The following is a 25331-nucleotide window of genomic DNA, read 5'->3' on the forward strand; positions in this document are numbered from 1 at the left end:
CCGTTGCTTTTCCAATGAGTTTGTTGAATAGTTTTATTCCTTAAGAGTAGCCATTTCTAAATTGAGTCAGCTTAGGAGGGTACAATTATTGTGCTGAATGTTTAATCAGAATCCATTTTAATCAATTTACAAAAGATATTCAACATAAAAAATATAAATGAAGAAATACAAGTCTGCAATAGTAAAGGAGTTAACGGATGCACTGGACTTAAATCCTCAGCTAATTAATTATTTCATATTTCATATTAAAATTTCTATCCAAATATTTTGCCACAGAGGAAGATTTATCAGGATTGGGAATTTTTTAGGCATCTTGCCATGAGTTCCAAGCTGCACCTACAGAAAGATATTTTAATTCCTGCTGGAGAAGTTGGCAAATTCTAACCTCTTTAGTTTTTCAACAAAAAGAACTTGTATCATCTACGTGTGAGCATATTTTTTTCCCTGTATTTATAGGTATGTGGGTAAGTCAAAGCACTATATGAAACTAAGATGTCTATATGTGTTATCTGGAGGAAAACAGTCACAAAGTTTGCTGCAATACATAATTTGGGCCAGGTGGTAACAAACATTATGGACTAGCAAAGATAAGGCCTCCGTTAAAGCCTGTTCTGAAGAAACAAGGTAATACCTCAGGTAGCTTTTGAACTTTTGATCATAACATAATGATAAAAGTGCAGACCAGACATAACGATACCAGTTTTTCACTTAGGCAATGAAGAACTGACTAACAACTCTGATTTTATACAGCACAAATGCAACATGAGTTAAAAAAGTACTTGTGCAATTATCATGAAGAGTTTACTTTCTTTTTTTCTGGAAAGTGGCATTTGAATTTCTAAAACTTTTAATGCTTTTTTGCAAAAGAGAAAAAATAGTCATTGTTTTCTAATGCATTAATTGTGTATTGATGGAACAAAACAAAGTCAGTTAGGAGAAAGATTTTAAAAAGGAACAAATATAAAGGCCATAGTATCTGCTAGCTTTGCTCAAGACTCGTTCACGACTTACACAGTCTGTTGATAATACAGCAATAAAAAGAAAAAAATGCCATCCAATATTCTAAACAAATGCAGCATACTGTCCTCATTACATCTCAGTACATTAGCATTTTGTGATTTGACCTGCTTCTCTCACGCAATTAACACGTGAGAGTATTTCTGAAGCGATGCATAAGGATTTTCCATCCTTATGTAAACAGGTTGGTAGACACCCTTTGAATGCTAAAGCTTCCATACTTTCAATAATACCTAGCATATGCTTTGTGGTGCAGAGGTTGTTTGGTTTTGGCTAGGAACCAGCACTAAACGCTTTCTGAGAAGCACTTCAATTTATTTTAGTAGATTATTCAGACGTAACTGAAGGGGGAAAAGTCTTGTTTAATGAATGCGAGCTTAATTCAATGGATAACTAGTAAATAATAATAATAAAAAAAGTAAAGAATAAAGTGTTTTACATCTTTCTGTTTCAGTGAATAACAATGTAATGACTACTCAAGATTGGCACAGAAAATAGCATTTTGCAGTAACTTACAAAGCTCTTTCAAAATTGTCTTTCATATCCTTGCATTTCATTAAATCATAATTAGTACTCATTCATTCTTATGTACTCAGATTCCATTCCTAGACACAAATCCAGAAGCTATTTAGTTCACCAAATTTATGAACATTTAATATTAAATAAAATAATGACCTATAAAAATGCAAATTATAAGATAATTTTCCCTTACTCATTGGCTTTGTTATCTATCTGATTATAATCTTTTTTTTTCTTTTTACACTAAAGAGATTAATTTTTAGTAGCAACAAATACTGTTCAAAATATGGTGAATGAAATCACTGAAATTATTGATATCAAAAAACGTTATCATTCAATTAAAAAAAAAAAAATTCTGAAGTACATCAGCACTAACCAACAAACAATGCTTTGGCTGAATAGAAACTTCTGTTGCAAATGCCAAAGGGAAAAAGGAATAGTAAAAAATGTTTTATAACTTCCAGGTAAGTGGCTGTTATCTCATATACTGAAGTTAAGTTTCACTAGGAGTCCTAACCCACATCAAAGGGCAGATTGTTCTTCAGACATGTTTCACAAGAAGGGTGGAATGGTTGTAAAATTGAATTAGCTTGATTATAAATTAACAGATGACAAATCTCTCCCATATGTCTTCGTTCTGCTGTTCTTGCCCTGAACACATCTCTCCTTCCAACACTATTCCTGAAAAAGGATTGTTACTAAATTTTGTCTAAGTGTTTGCTGAGTTACTGTTGCCAGAGGATACCATGTAAGGCATTGCTGCTCCACACTTGGCTGCAGTAGTCAGACATACTCTAGAAATTACTCTGAGTTTCATTTTCAATTCTAACCTGTCTCTATAGCAACATCATATCACTTCTGCATCCACAGCAGTACAGACTGGCCTCTTCCTGGCACGCATGCCTTCTTGAGAAAAGAAAGTGACTACAATTACCTTTATTTCGGCCTCTCCCTCGTCCTCTCCTGGAAATCAAGATAGCCCCTTGGATTTACTCTATGCAAACTATTAAGTGTTCCCTCTGTACTCATGAGTTGCAATCTTGCAGTGATACATTATTCATTCCTCTGACTGCACAGTAAATTTCCAATGAGGATTCCAAGTTTCTAAAACTACACAGGTTCTTTCTTAAAACAAAAAGATTTTCAGAGTAGTTACCACTCAGCTGGCATCCTAATCATATGTCTAAACCCCTTCAGATACTTTCATCCTGTGATGGACACTATTTCTTTCCATGCAGGATGTTATGTCATAACCACATGTATTGTCACTTGCTACACTGGAACACAGGGAAAGAAGTCAATAATTTCCATGCATGGATCTTCTAACTTCCCGAGGAAAAAAATAGTGGCTCTATCATAGCACTTATGAAAGCAATATTCTGTAATCTGTGTCATCATTCTAATGAATGAATGAATGAACCAAAGCTTTGCCACACCAAGTTTGTGACATGGGTAGATGAACGTTTTCTCTGTTCTAGAGAAGGTTTCTCCATATTTCAGGGACTGAAGCACATGATGTTGCTGTTGAAGAAAGACCTAATATCTTTTACAGGCAAAGCAGTGCTTAATTAGGTGTACTGGACTGGGATCTTTATTTGTTTCTTATAACAAATTTCTGTTTAAATTTGGCTTTGAAACCATTGGATTCAGCTAAAGTCTGAAGTGCAGTGAAATAACTAAATCTGTTCTCAGAAGGAAATTGCAAATAACAGGAAGGATAAAAGAAGAAAACTCAGAGCAGTAGTTTATTGATAGTCCTGGAAATAATTTTCTGCACTACTGATTTTTTTTTTTTTTTTTTTTTTTTTCCTGCAGCTCATTTATCATGCTATCACTCAGATGCAATGAATTTTGAAAACTAGAAGAAAACAATATTTTCTGAATACTTTTCATAACTAAGATGTGCATCTTTTCCAAAAGAGAACTGGTCAGAAATTTATGCCTTCATTCATTCGCTTATATATAAATGAACTAAAAGATAAAATAATTATTACTTTCTAATTCACCTATTACATACATTGATTATCTTAGTTATTTACAAAATTGAGTATAATTTTGAATTATAGAATTACAAAACAGTTTAAGTTGGAAGGGACAACATAAGATCTAAATTCAAACTCCTGCTCAAAGTAAGGTCATCACTGAATTCCATGCTTTGTCAAGGTAGGTCTTGAAAACATCCAAAGCAGAAATTGTTAGAAAAGTGAATATTTCTCATTGTAATTCTCATCTTATTGTGATTCTTGATGAATTACTTTTATTGATGGCAATATGATGGTTAAGACACTATTAAAACATCTTTTGCTAACATGATATCTCTGCTCTCTCTCCTCCTGAAAACATTAAATATGCTCCATCTATGTCTCATCACAGAAATCACCATTCAATTTATTAACAACTGATTTATTTGATGTACCGATCCTAATTTAAGGTATTACTCAAGCATATCATAAAAATACTTTGTATACACTTGCATAATTAATCAAAGAGAGTAATTTATCGGATTTCTCTGGTATTCCAAGGAATGACAGTCAATTACTGGAAAAAAAATAATAATCAATATGTAAAAAGCCAGACATCAGTATGAGCTTATGACTAGCACACACTCCTGAATACTATTCACCACATAAGTTTACAACATTGTTAACTCTGTAAATAGTAAACATAACTTGTCTTTTTCTGCAGCTCTGTCCCAAAACTTAAATATATGCATTCAAAGGATGCATATAGATGCATTTTTACAATAAATTAATATTATATACATTTAATCTAACTATTCAAATTTCAAAGAAAATGAGAAAGGAGATGTCACTAACAACTTTCACAAGAATGCTTATCATATTGAATAAGGTATCCTGACTGGCGTCTTGTAAGTGAAATGGCTCTGCTAGTTATTAAAGGCTATTTCTTTCTTCCATAAGTGGAAACATTACATGCCTTTCATCATCAGTTATGATCTCAAGTCAGTGTCATAAAAAATATTCGGAAGAAAGAATACGAAATTAGTACCAGTTAAGTATAGTACTATCCACAGAGAGAGAAATCTCCTGAAACTTTTACCCTCAGTGTTAGGAAGTAAGGAAGAATGAAATGGGAAGGAAGTTGCAAGTAAAGAAATCAAGGAGGAACAAAGGAAAACAGATGGTTGAAAAATAAAACAAACAAAAACAAGTAGACAAGCAAACAAACAAAAAACCTGGAAGATAAACTGAAACAGGGAGGAGAAGGAGCAAGAGGTAAAGCATATGCTTAAGAACAGAAAGTACTGACTGACTAGGAAATAGTATACACAAAATTATGACACTCTGTTGAAGAATCAATTTGCTATTATGCATTATTCATGACACCTGTAAGAGATTATTCTGTTAACTTCTGTGTCTCAAAGCTTGCTGGGGACACAGATGGACTTGTTCAAGTCCCGAGCAAGGACCGTGAAAACCTTTGTCTTAAGGAGACAGATGGACAAGTCCAGGCAAGCCCTAAGCAAAGGTTGTGAAATCCTTTGTCTGGGGGAACGTAGATGGACAAGGCCAGGAGCGACGAGAGCGAGATGAACTGCAGTTAAATAGCTGTGAAGTGCTCCGGGACCGCTGCTGGATCCTGCTGGTGACTATCCCCGCTTTACGCAACTCCTGCTTCTTTTCCATCTTTTCTATCGCCCTCCTTCCCTTCCCCGTCTCCCTGATTAGGTCTTAGTAATAAACTGGATGCAACAACATATGAACCGTTGTTTCTTAATCTCACACCGGGTATACAGATATTAAAGAACCTCATCTCCCTCCTATAAATTGGAGCGAGACAACACCATAGCAAAATAACAAAAATAAAAGGTAAAGACTGTTTCTTGGAATGCAAATAATTTTGAGCAAATACTTAACGTTATTGATTTCTTCAAGCACTTGTAATTTCTCTCAGAAATTGCTGGCTGCTAACACACAAGCTGTAATGCAGAGCCTCATTATCTGCTTCACTGGAAAAAAATCCTTTTTTATTTCACTAAGTCCTGCAGAAAGAAAACTTCACAACATTCTGCTATACAAATATTTTGTGGAGGACACAAAGGTGACCTGTAGACACTGGAATGTATTTCATTTTGACCAATTATGCTCTTCTTCCACCTGTCAATACCCAAATTAGTGTTTCTGTTTAGACATTTTTGAATACAGAATTCTATTTCAATCCAGCAGTAAGACCACACAATGAATAACAAGAAACTCTGAAAAAAAAAGCAGTCATATATAATTTCATTTCTCTCGACAATCTATCACTAATGACTGAAGTATGCACAGTTACCTACATTATACATAACGCTAGAGCTTCCACTTTTATTGAGGCTGGCAATCTGTCATAAGCAGGGTTCACCCAAAGGATGACATAACTGAAGAGCCCAGTGTAGGCTAGAATCTGTGTGGATGAGGAGCTGCCTTATAGAAATGGTCCTGAGGGTGCTGGTGAACAAGCTGAACACCAGTCAGAAGTGCACTGCTGTAGAAACAAAAGCAAATCATCCCTGGACTGGATATGCAGGGGCACGACTAGTAGAGATTGGAATGTTATTATCCTACTCTGTTCATCTCTTGACAGGCTACATCTGAACTACAGCACCCAGTTCTGATACCCACAATTCAAAAATGGCATAGATTACAGAGGGTCCAAAAGAGGGTCACAAAGATGAATGTAGGGCTGTAGGAAAGACTGAAGGAGTTAAGTATTTTCACCCTGTAGAAAAAGGCAGCTCCTCACTGTTTTTCAGTACTTAAATAGAAGCTACAAAGGGGATAGATGCTCTCTTCATAAGGAGCAACGTAAAAAGAACAAAGAGCAAAAGTTGTAGCAGGAAAGTGTGTATGGAACAAAGGTGTGGAACTGAATTCCTCTATATTGAAAAAAATAAAATAAAAATTGACATTCATCTACGCTTACTGAAAGTTTATGGAGACCATAATAAGTGGATGTGAGCACAGTGATGTGATGGGTGTTGCGTTTCATCAGCTGCAACAGTGACATGAAAGGCAAGCTAAGTTCTGGACAGACATGCAGATTTTTACAAGAGTGGCAATTCAACCTTTTTCATAAGTGGTGAAAATAGATAATGATATGTTGAAAAACAGTGTTGTGTAACTGAGAATTTGTTCTGTCAAATAGTGTACGCTTTGTACTGTTGTATTTTCCATGGAAATAAATAGGAGGCATTACTTTTGGTGTGACTGATATATATTAATTATATTGTCCTGTTAATTCAATATTTTAAAATTGAAATCTTTGTGACAGGTAAATGCCGTTTTGATATTTGTAGAGAAACAGATATTATACTAAAGAAAAAATGAAGTTACACTTACCAATTGAATTAGTTTAGGTCAGATCATTACTTACTATAATCCATTTTTTGAAGCATAATAATACTACATAGCTTTAAACAACATAACAGAGAATAGCATTTCAGTACTTATCTGTGGGTATTTTTGTGTTGTTGTCATTGTTTTGTGTGTGTGTGTGTATTTTGAAAGTTTTCTGTTTTTTGTTTATATGTTTTTTGATACCCAATGTCATAAACTGTGAGAGGCTACCCTTCCTTTAAAAAACTCCTGATTCATACCTAGGTCTTTCAGATTTTTTCTCCCCTTTCCATCAAGTCTGCTGAGGGAAAGATGCCAAATGGTCCATTTGGCCCCAGTCCACATAAGCAGTTAGCTGATGTCTCTATATTCATGCTGTGTCAGAAGCTGAAGCCTAAGCATTATTCTAACTAGATTTTTCTTAGGAATATCATAGAACAAATTTTCAGATAACTTAATATCAACTCTTCAGCTGAAGCGACCTCCAGTTTTCACTTTTTATATAATACAGCCTACCAATTGTTGCACGTGACCAGAAATGGGCACTCCTAAAAACAGCCCCCTCTTTTGCCCAAGTTCATGGAAGCTTTCCACAATCTGTCCTGTCAGTAATGAGGATACTTTATGCTCATGCTTTAACTCTCCTGCTGAAGCTCTTACAAGGATTCACTAATTCAGAAATAATGTACAAAGGATAATACTATCTAATAAGTATTTAAGGCACACATCTAGAAGAAAGAAGTTATGTGTACCAGATAATATTGTAAGGATTTTTTACATTTCTATATTATGCAATAAATTACATAAACAAGCAATTCATATCACAACTAGCAAGAATTCTCAGCACATGGAGACAACTCATACTGATTAAAATAAAACATCCGTAGCACCATATTCTGAGAATAGCATTATTAATCTATAATCGTTCCATGTGAACTATGAATTTCTATACATGGCCCTACTCATTTCACAGCTACACATGCACGTATTGTGGGTCATAGTACTGCAAGCTTACAAATTATCCTGTGGCACAACATGATGGCTCAATGCTGAAGTTCTCAAAGTGAGAAAGACAGACTTACATATTCTTCTCCCCTAAAAAAGGAGAAATAATTCAGTCAATTTTATGATTCATTACCCATTTAATTAGTATGTTTGCTCTTAAATAAATGACTGAAGCAGTTTTTTCTGTTTCTGTGGTCTTTTAAACGAAACAATTATGATACATGTATGACTAGCACAGCTCAATCATCCCAAGCCTAGTATATCTGACACAATCCATCTTTCATAACACAAATCCTCTTTGATCTGCATTATTTCGAGTGATGCTTAGCTCAGTGTTGAATTTTTATATCCAATAAAAGGAGAAAAACACACTCTTAATTTAAAATGTGGAGACCAGAGTTATAAGGATCATGTCAAAATAAAAAAACAAAAAACATTTTTGAGGTTTAAATATTGTTTTTTTTTAAACTTGTGTTTTTTTGAAAAAAAAAAACCCAAGGTTTGAAAGCTAGGTTACATAGAAATACATATAACATTAATATTGTTTGTTTGATAGTGGCAATGAATAATGAATTTAGAAGCTGAAAGCAGAAAGAAGAAAAAATAATACAAAAAATAATTTAAAAAATCAAATAATGAACCCATTGAGCATAGATTACAAATTGTAGTACATATATGTCATTTAAGAAAACGTGATTTTACACTGGGGAAAAAAAAAAAATGGAATGACTGGAGCACCTCTCCTACGAAGAAAGAAAGAGAGTTGGGCTTGGTTAGCTTGGAAAAGGGAAACTTCACTTTGGCCTTCAAGTACCTGAAGGTAGCTTGAAAGTGGGAAGGGGAGTGACTTTTTACACAGTCTGATAGTGATAGAAGAAGGGGGAATGGCTTTAAACTGAAAGAGGGGAAATCTAGTATAGATATTAGGAAGAAATAATTTACTCAGACAGTGGTGAAGCACTGGCAGGCTGCCTAGAGAAGCAGTGGATGCCCATCCCTAGAAACATTCAAAGCCAGGCTGGATGGGGCTCTGGCAGCCTGATTTGGTGGGTGGCAGCCTTGCCCATGAAAGTGGGCTTGGAGATCATCATGTTAAAGGTCCCTTGCAACCTATGCCATTTTATGATTCTATTATTTTCCATACATCTATGATAGAATAGAACCATAGAATCATCAAGGTTGGAAAAGACCTCTAAGATCATCCAGTCCAATCATCCACCTATCATCAATATTTCCTAATAACCATGTCCCTCAGTACAACATCTAAACATTTCTTGAACATCTCCAGAGTTGAGAAGTCCACCACTTCCCTGGACAGCCCATTCCAGCACCTGACCATGCTCTCAGAGAAGCACTACTTCCTAAAGTCCAGCCTGAATCTCCCCTGGTGCAACTTCAGGCCATTCCCTCTAGTACTATCACTAGTTACACAGAAGAAGAGTCCTACTCCCACCTCACCACGACCTCCCTTCAGATAGCTGTGGAGAGCTGTAAGGTCACCCCTGAGCCTCCTCTTCTCCAGACAGAACAATCCCAGCTCTTTCAGCCACTCCCCATAAGACTCGTGCTCCAGATTCCTCACCAGCTTCGTTGCCCTTCTCTGAACACTCTCCAGTGCCTCAATGTCCTTCTTGTAATGAGGGGCCCACAGCTGAACACAGTACTCTGGGTGCACCTCATCGATGCTGAGTACAGAGGGACAATTACTTCCCTACTCCCCCTGGCAATGCTATCTCTGATAAAGCCAGGATGCCATTGGCCTTCTTGGCACACTGCCGTCCCATATTCAGCTGAGAGTCAACCAATACCCCATGTCAGTTTCCTCTACACAGTGTTCTCTTTGTCCCAAGCTTGTAGTGTTGCCTGGGGTTGTTGTGGCCAAAGTGCAGGACCTGGCACTTGGACTTGTTAAACTTCACCCCATTGGCTTCAGTCCAGCTATCCAGATCCCTCTGTAGGGCCTTCCTATCCTCAGGTGGATCAACACTTTCTCCCAACTTGGTATCATCTGCAAGGATGCAGTCAATGCCCTCATCCAGGTCAACAATACAGATATTGAACAGAACAGTATCCCACAGTATCCCTGGGCAAAACCACACCTGACCAGTTGACAGCTGCATGTGACTCCATATATTACCACTCTCTGGGCCTGGCCATCCAGCCAATTCTTCACCCAGCAAAGAGTGTATCTGCCCAAGCCACAGGCTGCCAGCTTCTCCAGAAGAACACTGTGTCTATTGTCTAGGTAGACTATGTCAACAGCCTTTTCCTTATCCACCATATGGCTATCTTGATCGTAGAAGATGAGGTTGGTTGAGCAGGACCTGCTTTTCATGAACCCATGTTGACTAGGCCTGATCCCCTGGTTGTCTTGCTTATATTGTGTGATCTCCCTCAAGATGATCTGCTACAAAACCTTTCCTGGCACAGAGATCAGGCTGACAGGCCTGTAGTTCCCCAGATCCTCTTCATAACCTTTCTTGTAGATGAGAGTTGCATTGGTAAATCTCTAATCTTCTGGGACCTTCCCAGTTGACCAGGAGTGCTGATAGATGATACAAAATGGCTTGGCTATCACCTCCACCAGCTCCCTCAGCAAGCTCAGGTGGATCCGATCTGGCCCCATGGACTTGTGGCAGTCCAGGTGGAGTAATAGGTCTCTAACAGTTTCCACCTGAATCACAGAGGGTTTATTCTGCACTTCATTCCACACTTACAGGTCAGGGGGCAGAGTACCCTGGGGATAACTGCTCTGACTTTTAAAGACAGATGCAAAGTAGGCATTGAGAACCTCAGCCTTTTCCTTATCCTCAGTGGCCACATTCCCTGCCACATCCAGTAAAGGATGGAGATGCTCCTTAGCCCATTATGGAGAAAATAACTCATAGAAAAATACAGTTAAATTAACAATAGTTGTAGCTAAACAAATGTGAGGATTAAAAGATGGACAGATGGCTTTGATCTAGATGAAGCACAGGGAATATACAGGTATAAGAAGAAGGATGCAGTATATATCTACAGTGGTGAATATCCAGGAACAGTTGAAATCCACCCATGATGTTCCTATCCTACATAAACTGATTGAATAAGGTATTATAGTAAGAGGAAAATTAGAGCACCTAATGTAGTGTGCAGCTTGGCTGCTGCTGTTTTATTCATATATTTCTTTATTATCAGTTTGAATATCTCAAAAAGCCTAGTGTCAGTATGATTTATGCACCTGTAGCCAACTGCATTGCAACTATATCTCACAAGGTTAAACAGTATTGTTTGCCCTAACAGTCTTCAATATTCAAGCCAAGAATTCAATCCTGGCAACTGTAGCCCCGTAAGATATTAAAGCACATTAAGACTGTTTCGGGAACAAACAGTTCTACGTCCCTTCCTTCCTCCCACCTCTGTCATTAGCCTTTACACAGTCAAAATACAGTTCTCTCCTGAGAGCTGTCCTAAAGAAAAATGAGTAGCTGTAATAAATGCTAAAAGCAGTGAAATTGTAGGCCATATCCTAATTAGACATGTGGGAAAACAATTACATCAGTTATAAGGACCAAATTTTTTATGTACCAAAGAGCAGTTGGAAAAAAAACAAAACAAAAAACAAACAAACAAACAACAACAAAAAAAAACTTTCAGAAAACATAGCTCCATAGCACCACAGGTATATTTGGAACTAAAAGGAAAATGTCTACTTCAAGACCAAATGTAAATGGTTTAACAAAACTGAGTAAAATAAGTCAATCCTAAAGACGAGCTAAGTGTCTGTACCAAAGCAAATCAGTGCAAAGGTTCCTCAAAGTATTGCTCAGATGAGAAATTATCAACTGCCTGTTATCTTGAAGCTGCTGTAAAAGTACATATTAGCCTAATTCCTAGCCTAATGCAATTGATATTAGAAGCAGTGTATAAGTATTACCTAGCTTTTTCAGAGCTACCCTTAAATAAATTGATGTAATTTCATTTCATATTGAAATCATTCAAAGTGGGAGTTTATAGGTGTTTATATATTTCTACAAGAAGTTTACCTTTGTTATTACTGTTTGTTACTTGGGGATATCTTCAAATACGGGGAAATAATACAATATATTCCCTACATTATCACTAGTGCAGCTACTTGTACAGAAAAAAAGTACTCAAAGTATGCAATCTATTTGGAAACGTGTCTTTTCCATTGTCGACACACTCAGCCTCTGAGATTTGCAAATATAGAACTGGCCACATAATAAGCACAGACATTTCTTTGCACGTACAGTTTCTGGAAGCATTTATCTCTGAGTAATATTGACTGAACTACTCAAATGACTGTACGTGTGCCTGTGACTGTGTGAAAGTTGACAGGATGAGAACACGTATTTTTTGAGTAAGAATTGTTTAATGTGATGTAGTTGTTGAATCAAAACAATAATTATTACAGCAATTAAAGTATAAAACTTGAGTCAGCATGTTGCTTCTGTTCCTGACTCTCCCTGACTTTGTAATTTTGGGCGAGTAACTTAGTTCCTGATTCTGCAAATGCTTTTACTTATGTTTCTCTTTATTCCACAAAGAACTGTTTCTGGAACAGCACATTAATATTTATTTAACTTAATAAAATAAGGGTCTGTTTCTGCTGTGACACATGGCACATCGCACAATGAAGCAGAACAAAAGGTATGGCAGAACAGGGCTTCCATCCAGTTTCTCTCATTTGCTTTGCCTCTCCTCCTCCCTTATACTCAACACGTGTCTCCAAGCTGTGAATACTTGTAGACAGGGATTTCCTTTTCCTACGTGTGCCTGAATGCCTGCAGTGCTTCTAGACGCTGCACAGAGACGAGGCAGACAACGACCAGGCCCTGTGACATAAACTGTGCCACACCATTGCCGAAATAACCCCCTCTGCTCCTTCAGCCAAAGCTGCTTTCCTCACTAGCTGAGTCTTTTCAGCAGCAGCCAAGCGAGAGACAGAAACCGCCGCAGCACTAGAGGAGCCCGGCAGCAGCAGAAGCACTGGGAACGGGCTGGGAAGGGAAGGCTGAGCTCTCGCAAAGGGGATTCCCCCCGCAGAGATAAGCCCCGACAGCGGGAGGGCCCGAGAGAGAGCTTTTCACAGGAGGGGCACCCCGGCACTGGCTACACACACCGCGCTGTTACTCAGCACTCCGGCGCCGGGATGATGCGCTAACTCCGTCCGACAGAGCTCCCTCCTCCCCCCGCACCTCCCCCCTGCCCAGACGCCAGCCATGTTCTCCGCATCACCCCCACGCCGGGCCCCGGCGGCGCGGGGGGAAGGGCGCAACGGCGCCTCCCGTTCCCACCTGCGGCCCCTCCTCCGCCGCTCCCCCGCCTCGCGCACACCCCCCGACCCGCCCGCTTCCTTACAAACGTAACCGCCCACCCTTGGCCCACGACGGCAGCGCGTCTTCCCACTGGCTGCTCGAGCCGGCCGTCAACCGCCGCTCGTGGAGGGGAGGTGGAAGGTGGGGCCAGGCGGGCTGTCAGCGGGAGCGGCCGGAGGAAACGGCGGCGGTGGCGGGAGGTGCGGGGTGCGATGTGGGTGCAGCACGTCTGATCTCGCTCGCGTTTTCTTCGTCTCTTTTCCTTTCTCTAGGCTTCTCGCGTTGCTTCCGGTTTTTTTTTTTTCTCCTATTGAAACACGTTTTGTAAATACATTCCAGCACCGGTTTTTTTTTTTTTTTTTTTTTTTTTTCTGTTTGTTTTTGATTTTTTTTTTTTTTTTAACATTATTTATTTATTTATTTTTTAAATTGAAGGCCAAGTACTTGATAGAGCTGCTTTCGCTCTCCCGGGCAGCAGGGCCGAGCCGCAGGGGCTCTCATCGCCTCGCTCCGCGCCCCCCGCCTCCCCCGCAGCCATGGATCACCAGCCCAAGTTCTTCGAGAACCTCTCCGGCACCGGAAAAGCCATCGGGGTACTGACCAGCGGCGGCGATGCCCAAGGTGGCTATGGGGGAGCAGAGGGAAACAAGGAGGGTGGAAGGGAGTCTGGGGCGCGGAAGGGAAAAGAGCAGCGGGGAGGTTGGGGGAAGCCCTCGGGGGATGGGGTGAGGGAGGGAGGAGCGCGGGGAGGCCATGTGGGAAGCAGTGCGGGGAGCAGGGGCCGGGGAAAGGAGCGGGGGAAGCTCGGCGTGGGGAGAGGCTGCTGGAGGGACTGCGGTGGTCTTCAGGCTCCTGTTTCCTCGCTGCCTCTCGTACTGAGGCCGGTGAAAATCGTTTTTGCGCGGCCTCCGAGCTGCAGGCAGACCCTCTCATCCGTCCTATTCGTTCTCATCGCGTTTCCCAAAGCGTGGCTTCCTCTGAGCCTGGCAGGGCAAAGGATAGAGGCGCTCCGGGAACTTTCACTACCAAAATGTCTTCATTCCGGGAAATGGTGGGGAATGGCTGGTGGAAACCAGAGGAGGCTGCCTGGCTGCTGCCAGCCCTCGCCTCATCCGTTTCTCGCTGCGTGTTGGCACCGGCAGCGCTTTCCTGTTCCTACCCGTGATTTAAAATCTCGGGTGGTGCTTGGCTCTCCAGCCCAGCAGGAGCATGCTGCAAACGTGTTTGCACGTGCAAACGTGAAGAAGGGGAACAAAAGACTTATAGACGTTAGAAGAAAAGAGAAAGAGCCTCGATCGTAAAATACTTAGTTCTGAGTCCTATTTTCCCGCAGTTTCATTTCCCCTTTTCTACCAGAAAACCTTACATAAATTAAGTCTGAAGTTTCAGTTGATTAAGGTTCTAAATATCCGATTTTTTTTCATGCGGACTCTTCACTTTTGCCAGTTAAGTGAAGATTGCTTTCAGCTTCCTTTGCTGAGGTCACAACTATTTTAGTACTATTATTACCGGAGAGTGATTCGGAAATATTTTAAGGAATGTTCCTTTAACACGTTTCTGAAGGGTAAAAACAAACAAACAAAAAAAGCAAACCAAAAAAGTCTCTTTCCTTTGTGCATGGGCTCGGTAGTTTAAAGACCAGAACTAGCTGCCCCGCACGTGGACACGTGTCAGCTCCCGCCGCGTTTGGGGCATCCTCCCGGTTCTTCCAACCTCTGAGCGGTAGCAGCAGCACCCCCCGCTCTCCGGTGCCCGCTCCCCACTGTGTCCCCGGCAACTCCACGGAGCGGTGCCTCCGCGCTTCCTCCTCGCCGCCGGTGTGTACGTGATCCGCTGCGAGTCGCTGCGGATTCCGCCTCCTTGCGTCATCGGGGATGGGAGAAGCATCCTCCCGCCCTCTCCCCGCAGGAATAACGGGGAGTCCCCGGTTTGACTTGGAATTATCGGGAATCTTTCTAATCGGGATGCGAGGGCTCTAGTACCTATCAGAGAGGAAAACATTGTAGCTCCTGAGAAAAAAAGACTAATCGATGACCTTAAATGGCTTCTCTCTTGCTCCTCAGTCGGGTTACATTTGTTCAAGTTTTATCTACAGTTTGCTCTCAGTATCATTACTTCCACTGCTAAATGATTCCAGAAGGAGCTGTGAGTCAAAGCTTCTGTGTTGATGGTCTGGTCGCCAAATCGCCATTTTAACTTTTAAGTGTGACAGGGCATTGCCTCAAGCAGCAGTAGCGTGTTCAGCAAGAGGCTGACTCGCTTCCGCGTGTCTGGTGATTATATAATGCACCAGCAGATGCATCTCTTTTTTTATAAAGTATTAATCTCTGCTGGCCACTATGTGAATTAAGACACTTAAAGGACTTTCAGAATCTGCGAGTAGCATCTAGACTATTATCCACCAGATTGCAAATGAGGCAAGGTAAAGATTAACAACAGTGGAAGTTGCTGTCTGAGGAATGAGGTTGTTACGAAGACTAAACAAAGCAAACTGGATGGCTTCCAAGATATTTTGTAGGCAGCTTTGTTGACCTAACTTAGAATAATTAAAATGTAGTTTTAGAATTTGGTCCTTTGGACTGAATGACAGAACACAGCTGACTTCCACCTTACTATCTTGAGAACAGCATGGATGTGTAAAATACAACCTCTGTTTGTTTGCATGCTAGGTTAGGCGTAGGACAAGGGACAAGATGAGTCATGCCTTGTCAAGGTCATTTGCCTTCTGTAGGGCAAATGTGCTAGAGAAGTTGTGAGCTATGAGCAGAAGGAAATGGAGTGCTATTGCTGCAGAACTCTTTGAAGACACATGTTTGAGCGAAAACTGTAGGGCAGGCAAAACTACCAACTCTGAAGTAGGCAAAAAAGGTGAAAACAAAATAGTTTCAGACTCCTGTTTTCTTTCAGATTTTTTAGGTAGACATCAGAAATATTCAGATGATCTCTAATGCAAACCAACCTCAGCAGGAAAGGCAGTGGAAAGAGCATCAATTATAGTTACAATAAACATGAGTCTTCATCCCAGTAGATGCCTTGGTTTAGATAGGTGGGCAGTAAATCTTTGCCTAGAACAAAATATGCTTGATATTTTAGAATACAAGTTACTGCCTTTGCAGCTGCTGTACCTATGAATAATTTAGGAGTAGCATTATGTAAAATACACAGGCTTTTCTATTTATGGGATATTTTAAAGCATAAGCTACTTCCTCACTTTTGTGGTACTTTCTTGCAGGGTTTTATGATTGTCTTTTTGACTAACTGTGGAATACAAGGATTTATAATATGTATGCTCCATACTAAGGTTATTATGATTTAGTCATCACGTTTCCAACCCCACCATAAACAATACGCTTGTATTAAAGAATGTATTAGTGGTTTATTTTACGTCAATACAGTACTTAAAATATTACACTTATTTTATGTTTATGCACTAATGTGTGCAAGTACTAAGCTTTGCAGGCATTACTTTACCTAGCCAGCTCAATAGTGAACTAAAGCAAGTACTTTCTTCTTTAATCTCAAGTACCTTGAGAGGGAAAAGAAGTTCTGACAGTTACTCTCAGAGTTCAGGAGTTGATTTGGTTTGTGCACTGTTTCTAAATGATGGTGACTGCCGCTCATAAAGGTGAGCTGAAAAGGGGTTTTGAGTCACTCTTCTGTCATCATGCTGCAACACTTGCCATGATCTACTTTAAGTACAGTGGTGGTGTTTTATGGTGGCTACCGGTACCACCGATAATTTTGACAGGTGTAGGTTACTTTTACATTTGTACAACCTGCAATCAGACTTCCTGTTCTAGGATCATGATAGGTATGGCTCTACAGCAAGAAGAGCCATGTCATCTGAAAGCTAATGAAGACAGATGCGTCACTGGAAATACTGAATTTGTGGCTGTTGCCCATCTACTCACCTGGGATTATTATTATTATTTTTTTAAAGGTGATCACATTATTTTTGAGACAAACTAAAAGGTTTAGTGTTGTGGCACATAACAATTAAGGGAGGTAGAATATGGATTACCTGATAATGTCCTAGAATGCCGTAGAAATAAAGACTTCTATTTCTCTGTCTGAAGCATTACAGACTTACCAGTGATGTTTCAAGGCATATTTAATGTGGTAGCATAGATGTGCTGCTCTTGTCATGAATGGTTACACTGGAAAAATGAATTGTGATTGCTGGATGAATAATAAAACAATAAACTAATGAAATGCACTCCTTTATGATGTTCAAATTGTAGAGTTTATTTGCTAACGCTTTGAAGATAATCACTGAGACATCTGTCTCAGAAAATAGGATTGAAGGAGGGAAGATTTAGGTTGGATGTTCTTTACAAAGAGAGTGGTTAGGCCCTGGAACGGGCTGCCCAGGGAGGTTGTGGATGCCCCGTCCTTGGACGTGTTTAAGGCCAGGTTGGACGGGGTCCTGGGCAACCTGATCTAAATGTGTATGTTTGATGGCCCTGCTAGGCAGGGGGGTTGGGACTACATGATCCTTGAGGTACCTTCCAACCCGGGTGATTCTGTGATTCTGTTTTTCTACAGACGTAGGCATGTGCAAAAAGCATTTAACTTATGGACATGCACACATATATAAGTAAAGCCAAGGCTTACAGTTATTAATAGATGAGTGTATCTTTTTCATGACATTTAATGTTTTCGAGGAACTGCATCTATAATTCTAAGATTGAAAATAGACTGTTAGGATGCTTTTTAAATCTTGAAGGAGATATGTATCTGGTATGGTAGTTATGTAAGTATTTGTGCAGTACAAGGCTCTGATCTAATATGGTGTTACTGTTAGAAAAAGTCTATGGTATTCAGATATCTAGAGTCATTACTGTGATTGCAGTAAAATGTGACATGATTAAAGGTAAATGGAGAAAACTCCAATTATTATTTTTTTCAATGATTTGTTCAGATTTTGAATTTTGTTTTTTCTCATCTTTCAGTATGATGATTATAGTCTCTTGATTCATTACCATATGGTCTCCTAATTCATATCCATTTTTGTTTCTGAATAAAGTCTTTTTGGCTGATAGTGTTAGGATAGTTGTATAGTTCCTGTAGTTTGTGTGTTTTTCTCTATAATCTTTTAACTCAGGCTTCTTATTCAAGATAGTACTTAAGTACACTCTTTGTGGTTTATCAAACATGTTTAAGCCAATACCTATCTTTAAAATTGGTAGCACTTAAGGATTTCTTGATGTGTGACCAAAATACATGTTTTTGACTTTTCCTTGGTTAGTATTATAGTTACTTATATAAACGCTTCTTTTAGTTGACTAAGCTGAAAAAAAAAAAAATTAGCTCAACATAATAGTGTCCTAGTTTTATTTCAACTCCTCTGTTGTAGTTCTGTTTGTGTATATGAAATAGGATGCAGCCATGGTACAGAAATACTTTTTTGAGAGAAGGGATTGTCTTGGAAATCACTTAAAAGTTTCAGCAGTTCTGTTTGTAACTCTGCTGTGAAAAACTAGTGATTTCAAAGACAGTTGAATAGACAATAAATTCCTAGATGGTTTTACATAATTTCTATAATTAATTCAAGTAATTGCAGATAGCTTAAACACTGCTGAGTCCAAAAGGACAAAAATAAATTATTTCCTTTATCAAAGGCTTTAATGCAAATGCGAATGATAATTGAGAAAGAATTTGAACAATTCTTATGTTATTAAAAATAATGTTTTTGTCTGTGGCTTACTTTTGAAGCTGCTATTCTAATCGTATGTGTTTATTGGTGCAGTATTTATTACTGAGAACTAAATTCATGATTAACTGGGTAAATCTATTTTCCAGTAGTAAGCGTAACATTGCATTTCATAGATATTGTGGTAATTCATAAATGCTATTGTAGGACTCCACTGCTAATGAAATAGAGCAGTGTTTTGTTAGATAAGTTATGCAGAGACTTTGTGAAATGCTCGGTATTTACATATTTGTATAGCTGCAAGCAGCACAGTGTTCAGATTTAGATAGCCAAGATATAAAGATCTAAAGCTTCAGTGTTTTACCTGCATTTTGAAGATACCAAATCATAATATGCTTTAGTCCTCAGCCCTCACGTGATGCTAGCCACTTTTGCAGGAGCTTGCTGGTGGATGCCCAAATCTTCCTTGTACAAAAAAAAAAAAAAAAAAAGACACATCACCAAATAATAACAATGTCTGTTGCATAAATTTACTGAGTTTCAGTGTCGGTACTGAGGAAGTGCTTTCTGTCTGTAACTCCTAGTTTTTCCTGGATTTTTGCCCTCTTTTCAGACAGGTAAATTATGAGCCTTACCAGTTTTTCGTGTAAGACACAGGGAAATGAAGAAATACTAAAAAAGTATGTGATGATATTATGAATATATTCATGTGAAAAATTCATTTTGAGAAATAAACTCTATTTTACAAGTGTGAAAGTTAAGTCTGTTCAACATTTGCAGGCTAATTTTTAGGGAAAAAGTGATATGGGAGAAAATCTGGAGTGAGAGCTATCCTTCTTTAAAATACACGATTTGGAAGATTTATCCTAAACATACAAAGATGTGATACATGACCAATAATACCGAAATATGAGTAGTAGAAAGATGAACGTATGTCTTTAATAGACACTGTAATGTTTGTATTTCATGTCTTTTTTTTTTTTTTTTTTTTCTGACAGAACTTTGTTGCTTGAATCAGACACCTTTTCTATTTTTCTGCTTGAATACTTGGAGAACAAAGACAAAAGTTAGCACAAGTTAACGAGTGAGGCAGCACAGTCTTTGTAGCTGAACATGCCTTATTATTTCCTATTTCCCCTTCTGTGCCAAACATGAGAAGTGTCAGAGCTGAACCTCGAGAACAGAAAGTTCTTAAAGCAAGGCAGTTCTGAGTAGTCCTCAGTGATAATGTATGTCTTTCTTCAGAAAATGAACTTTTTAGCCACTTTTCTAGAACTTTGCAGTGATATGGATAATTTAAAAACTTGTTCTTACCTCTTAAAAACAAGCAAAAAACCTGAAAACAACAAACAGTTGTTCAGCTAATGAGTTGAAGTACTCAATGGACTTTAATGAAAGGAGTAGCTTGTGTTTGTCTTGTCTTGGTTTGCAGAAAATGGCAGTGCAATGACAGTTCATTTTATAATTTGGAGAAATGAAGGGTTTTTGTCTGTGTTTCCCAGAGGACCTGGTGTGTGTTTGTGTTACTTTCTGTTTTCTTTATTGTTTGCTTGAAAATTGTTTCACCGTATGTAGTAGATTTGTTTTAATCTGGAATTTAGCATGCTGACTTTCTTTTCAGCACAGCATGTCGAAAGAATTTCTCAGCTTTTCCATGGCATTATCCAGATCTTGTTCCAAAACTGCTTCTTTTTCTTCTTTTTTTCTTTTTTTTTTTTTTTTTGTGCTCAGCACAGGGCTGAGGGGCAGTAAGAGGATTCTTGCTATTACTTCCTAGTTCAGAATTTATGGAAAAACAGTTAACTTAGGATTTTGTTCTTAAGGAAAAATGCCAGCATACAAACGACAAATCAGACTGCACAACTTCTTGATTTTGGCAGACTTTTTTTTTTTTTAATTTATGTTTTATGTTTAGCCACTTCAGTAACTTTTGAAATATTTGAGAAAACCTCAGTTTCATTCTTTTTTTTTTTTTTTTTTTTTTTTTTTTTTTTTTTTAATCCTCCTTCTTTTCATTTTCCAATGATGATAGAAGTTGCAGGGGTAGACCTTTTTGGCATACTGTGTTATGGGTTATATATTCTACTTACCCTATTTTTGTATTTCCATATTAGTGAGCATTTAATGCCAGAGAAGCTCACCTACTATTTTGTTACTTAGATATTACTGGATGCAGCAGGTTTAGAGTGGTTTCTTGTTTCTTTTTTAATGTTTCTGTCATCCCTTTTTAACGGATGTGCTGGATTATTTCTTTCAGTGTAGCCTAGCTGCTGCTTTTGTACCCGGGCTTTGCATAATCCCTTATGCCCGTGTAAGGAGCAAATAGTATATTTTTGTGTGAACTTAATTAATGAGTGAGATGACACAATATCTGAAGGGGTGTATTATGGTAAAAATTCATTTAACACATGTAGGGGAACCAGTCAAACTTTCATTAGTGTTCAGAAGATCAGGTGTTTGATTGTTCAACTTGAGTGTAAGACTTCATATTAATAATCGTTTATTAGATGTGTGAGGAGAGAATTCCCATGTGAGATTGCATTTCAAGGAAGCGAAGTAGTGTGTAGGCATTTTTAATTTAATTTTAATTTTTTAAAAATGCAAACATTTGTTGTGTTGATTTACTACTACTTTTTTCTTTCGCTTTAATTGGACACCTGTCAATGACGGGAGTTTTGGTTGTGCTCCCAACAGATCAGTGGCTGTATAGATTTGCATTATTTTGGAGAGCTCAGGAAAAAGCTATTGCAGCATAATTCCTCTTTTGAATGAGCTACATTGATTGAATGTTTTCATATTGAAAACTTCGTTGTGACGAGAATTTCCATTCCCTTTCTGGTTTGGTAGCTCTTACTTTTATGATGCTGTTCTACAATAAGCAACAGTTCAGTCACTGATCAGTGTGCATACTAGCATTCATGTAATTGTCTTTGATTCTATCCCCGTTGACAATCTAAGACAATCGTTACATCAAAGCAAATAGTTTTGTGCTTTTTGTATTCATGGGCTGATAGCACTGTCATTAAGCAAATTCCTGACTAATACACGCTGATCATTGTCTGTCATTAGGAATGAGTTAATGTTTTGGGCTTTTAAATTTGTTTTCAAAAGCACTGAAAATACACAGTATGCATGCAAAGATAATCAATACCAGTGTGATTTTGCTTTTTCTTAACAGGTATGAATGCTGCTGTGCGTGCAGTAGTACGCATGGGAATATATGTGAAAGCCAAAGTCTATTTCGTTTATGAGGTTAGTGGTTTTTTTTTTTAATTCATTCTGTATTTATCTTTTGCCTCTACTTGAGTAATCTGATTATACTTGTGGAGATTGTGAAGAGAAAGTAATATAGAATAAAGAAAGATATTGTATGTATCATTACCTCAACGTTTATTTTCGTACTTATTTCTGGAAATTGCTTTTTATATGTTGTGTGATTAAATCTATTTCATTTAAAAGCTACTTTTTATTATGTATTGAATTCTCTGTTTACTGCCATAAGCCTGAAAATGTTGAGAAAATAGGTGGTTGTTCCTCAACTGTTGCTCAGTAGTGAATTTGAACTTTAATACTCACTGATGTATTTGTGTACTATTTAGATGTTTGTCTGGTCCCTATCATTGTAACTTATAATTACCTCCTTCAGCCTAGTTAAACTACTAATTTTTAACTCTTTGGCTTCCTCCCGAGGTAAATGGGGTTGTTGTCCCCATTTCATGGGTAACACCAAGAGTTTTTTTTACAACTCATTTTTATCAAGAGTTCTGTAGGGCTAGTGCTGTCTTTCCTGGCTTTAGTACTGAAAGCCTTCTCTATCAGTAGTGTGTTCAGACATAAAAAATTTTGTGGTTGAAGCTTTTGACTGCCTGTTGATTGCCTGTCTACGTGAAGAGTGTTAACCTGAATAATGATTTTCACAGTTATTTGACACAAAAATGTAGAAGTTTAATATAAATTACGACAATACTATCTAAACCTGATAGACTGAAATACACTTTCACTTAAAATGTGCAGATTACACAATTCAGTAAATACTTCTTAGCAAAACAATCATTCTATTTACACTTGAATTCCTTTACACCTACTTACAAGTATGTGGTGACTAGAAATCACTTAAAAAAAAAAAAAAAAAAAGTATATGGGGCAAGATCTAGTGTTTCTAACAGAATATGCTCTTTATTTTTAATGTGATTTATCAAAAGGAGTTCATAGAAACAATAGAAAAGTACTTTGTTTTCTTTTTTGTGCATGCAAAATATACAATTTAGCTTTAAAAGGCAGCAATTTATCTATCTTCTTTCTTGGTCTGCTTGTTCCTAGGGTTCGTTTACTAAAGAGATGTGAAGTATTGAAATGCAAATAAGTAAAGCACTGTGCTCCGAAATTCTTTTGTACTACCCTGCTACAGCAAGTAGCTCTGAATACTTAGTGTGTGCTAGTTATGTGACCAACCTCTAGAATTCTTTCAGTGTTGAGCTGTGCTGAAGGCTTGCTGAAATGGGTCAAATATTTTTGAGGAAGGAGGTTTTTTTGTTACCTTTAAAGAACAGATTATTATTATTATTATTATTATTATTTTGTTAGCTCTGCACTAAGAATTATCATCTTTGTCCTAGAGTTGTTACCTTCTGAAAGCTGTTTTGTATAATGGAGTGTATTTAGTCATAAACTTCCAGAGAAGCTTCTGTTTTTCTGAACTTCAAAAGTCCCATTACAAAGTACAGTGCTTCTGTAATAATTACTAGAATTTGCTAATGTGATGTTGCTGTCTGAAATATGCCCATTCCCATTACTAAACCAGCCTATATCAAAATCATAGAATTTTTGGAACGAGAGTCAGTTGTACAAATAAAGTTACTGTGCTTGGAGCTATGAGCACTTGTTCCAGTGCTTGACTACTCCCTCAGTAAAGAACTTTTTCCTGATATTTCATGTGAATTTCCCCTGACTCAGCTTTCATCTTATCACTTATCATCAGAGAGCAGAAATCCTTTCCAGAGGATGCCATAGGCTGCTGTGAGAGCTCTCCGTTTTCTCTAAGTTAAACAAACCAGATACCCTCAATTGTTCATCATAAGTCATGCCCTCCAGTTCTTTCATCCTCTTTGTTGGCTAATGACAAATGTTTTCTTATTTGGGGTCAAAAACTGAGTAAAAAGTCTCAGCCTTTTGAAACTTACTTTGTTGTAATCGTAGTACACTTGTTTTGTTCTACTGTCACTTTTGTCTTCCCTCATAAGAACTTCTGCACTTTAAAATCATCCATCTTCTACAGCTGTGACCAAAACTAGGTCGGTATTTGAAGTAAAAAACATAAACTCCATTTTCCTGTGCTTCATTCAGAAGTAGGAGAGAGACTATTATTGCAAATAAAAATCGGTCTTAGTTGACTACTTATATATATATATATATATATATAAAGTTTATCTTGTGAAAGAAACTGGAATTCTTATGCTACATAGGCAGACTTTGATTCCCAAAAGGGGGTGTGTGGAGGTGTGTTATATGAATAAGTAGCCCACCCGAATATTATAAATATTAAAATTAGTTTTAGAATGAAAATCATAATTAAGAAAGAACCCTAACAGGCCAAACATATCTTATTTCATTGAAGTGGGCACATCTGAAAATCATTCTATTCATTTGTGGAAATAGTACTTTTATACACTGTTGCCCTGATTTCACATTACAATCATGTTAACATCTTTTAGCATTTAATCTTAGCATTGTAACATTGTATCCTTGTGGAATAGCATCACTTTATTTCCCAATCTCCTCCAGATGGGTATTAAAGCTGGAATCCAATTGATTTATTTCACTTATCCTGTGAAAATTGAAGAGGTGAAAGCAGAGTATCAGGCTGCTGTAGGAGACTAGTTCAAGGTTTTTGCGATACTTGCTTGGACGCTGTATCCTTTAAGTATATCTTTTAATTCATTGCTTTTAATCACTTACACTAAGATATACACAGGGAGTACTATTACAATGGAAATGTTACCACTTTTCAAATAAGACTTCTGAGATGCTTTCCTTTTTTAGGGTTACCAAGGAATGGTTGATGGCGGTGATAATATTGTTGAAGTTTCTTGGGAAAGTGTATCCAGTATCCTGCAAGTGGTAAGTATTAAGGAGTAGGGGTGAAATCTAATTCTCTCTTTTTTTTTTTCTTTTTCTTTTTTTCCCCAATATGAACTAATATTGCAGTTATGAAATCTTATTTATGTGATGACAGAGTGACCAGCAGTACCTGTTTTTTATAGTGTGATTGCCTGACACCTTCTAAAGAAGAACTTAAGGATCTTAAATGTAGTATGCAAAAATCATACTGAAAGCCTTTGTTCTAAATCTTCAATATCATGTTGTTAGCCTCTTAAAGACATACTGGCAAAGATATTATAAGGTTGAAGTATGGAATAACTATATTTTGTAAGGCAAGTGAATATATGGAAGCTGGTATTAGCTATGTAAAGCTACTGTAATAAA

The 25331-nt window shown here is 38.0% G+C and overlaps 2 protein-coding genes across 6 annotated transcripts in view; one reads left to right on the plus strand and one right to left on the minus strand.

Annotated features, from left to right (window-relative positions):
* The window catches only part of LOC125696457 (uncharacterized), a 583942-nt gene that overhangs the window by 25786 nt on the left and 532825 nt on the right, over nt 1-25331 (minus strand). The gene's annotated exons all lie outside the window — the stretch shown is intronic.
* Nucleotides 13230-25331, plus strand: part of LOC125696454 (phosphofructokinase, platelet) — a 39862-nt gene continuing 27760 nt past the window's right edge. For 3 of the 5 annotated variants that reach the window (XM_048952165.1, XM_048952160.1, XM_048952161.1), the window contains exons 1-4: nt 13272-13395; nt 13631-13816; nt 22027-22100; nt 24888-24965. In XM_048952165.1, the coding sequence (XP_048808122.1) occupies nt 13732-13816; nt 22027-22100; nt 24888-24965 (237 nt within the window). In that variant the 5' untranslated portion in view covers nt 13272-13395; nt 13631-13731. Of the gene's footprint in view, nt 13410-13630; nt 13817-22026; nt 22101-24887; nt 24966-25331 lie in introns of all 5 variants that reach the window. The other 2 variants (XM_048952163.1, XM_048952164.1) reach the window with 2 other exon arrangements.

This window comes from Lagopus muta, chromosome 7 (genome assembly GCF_023343835.1).
Source record: "Lagopus muta isolate bLagMut1 chromosome 7, bLagMut1 primary, whole genome shotgun sequence".
In the NCBI taxonomy this organism is placed as follows: domain Eukaryota; kingdom Metazoa; phylum Chordata; class Aves; order Galliformes; family Phasianidae; genus Lagopus; species Lagopus muta.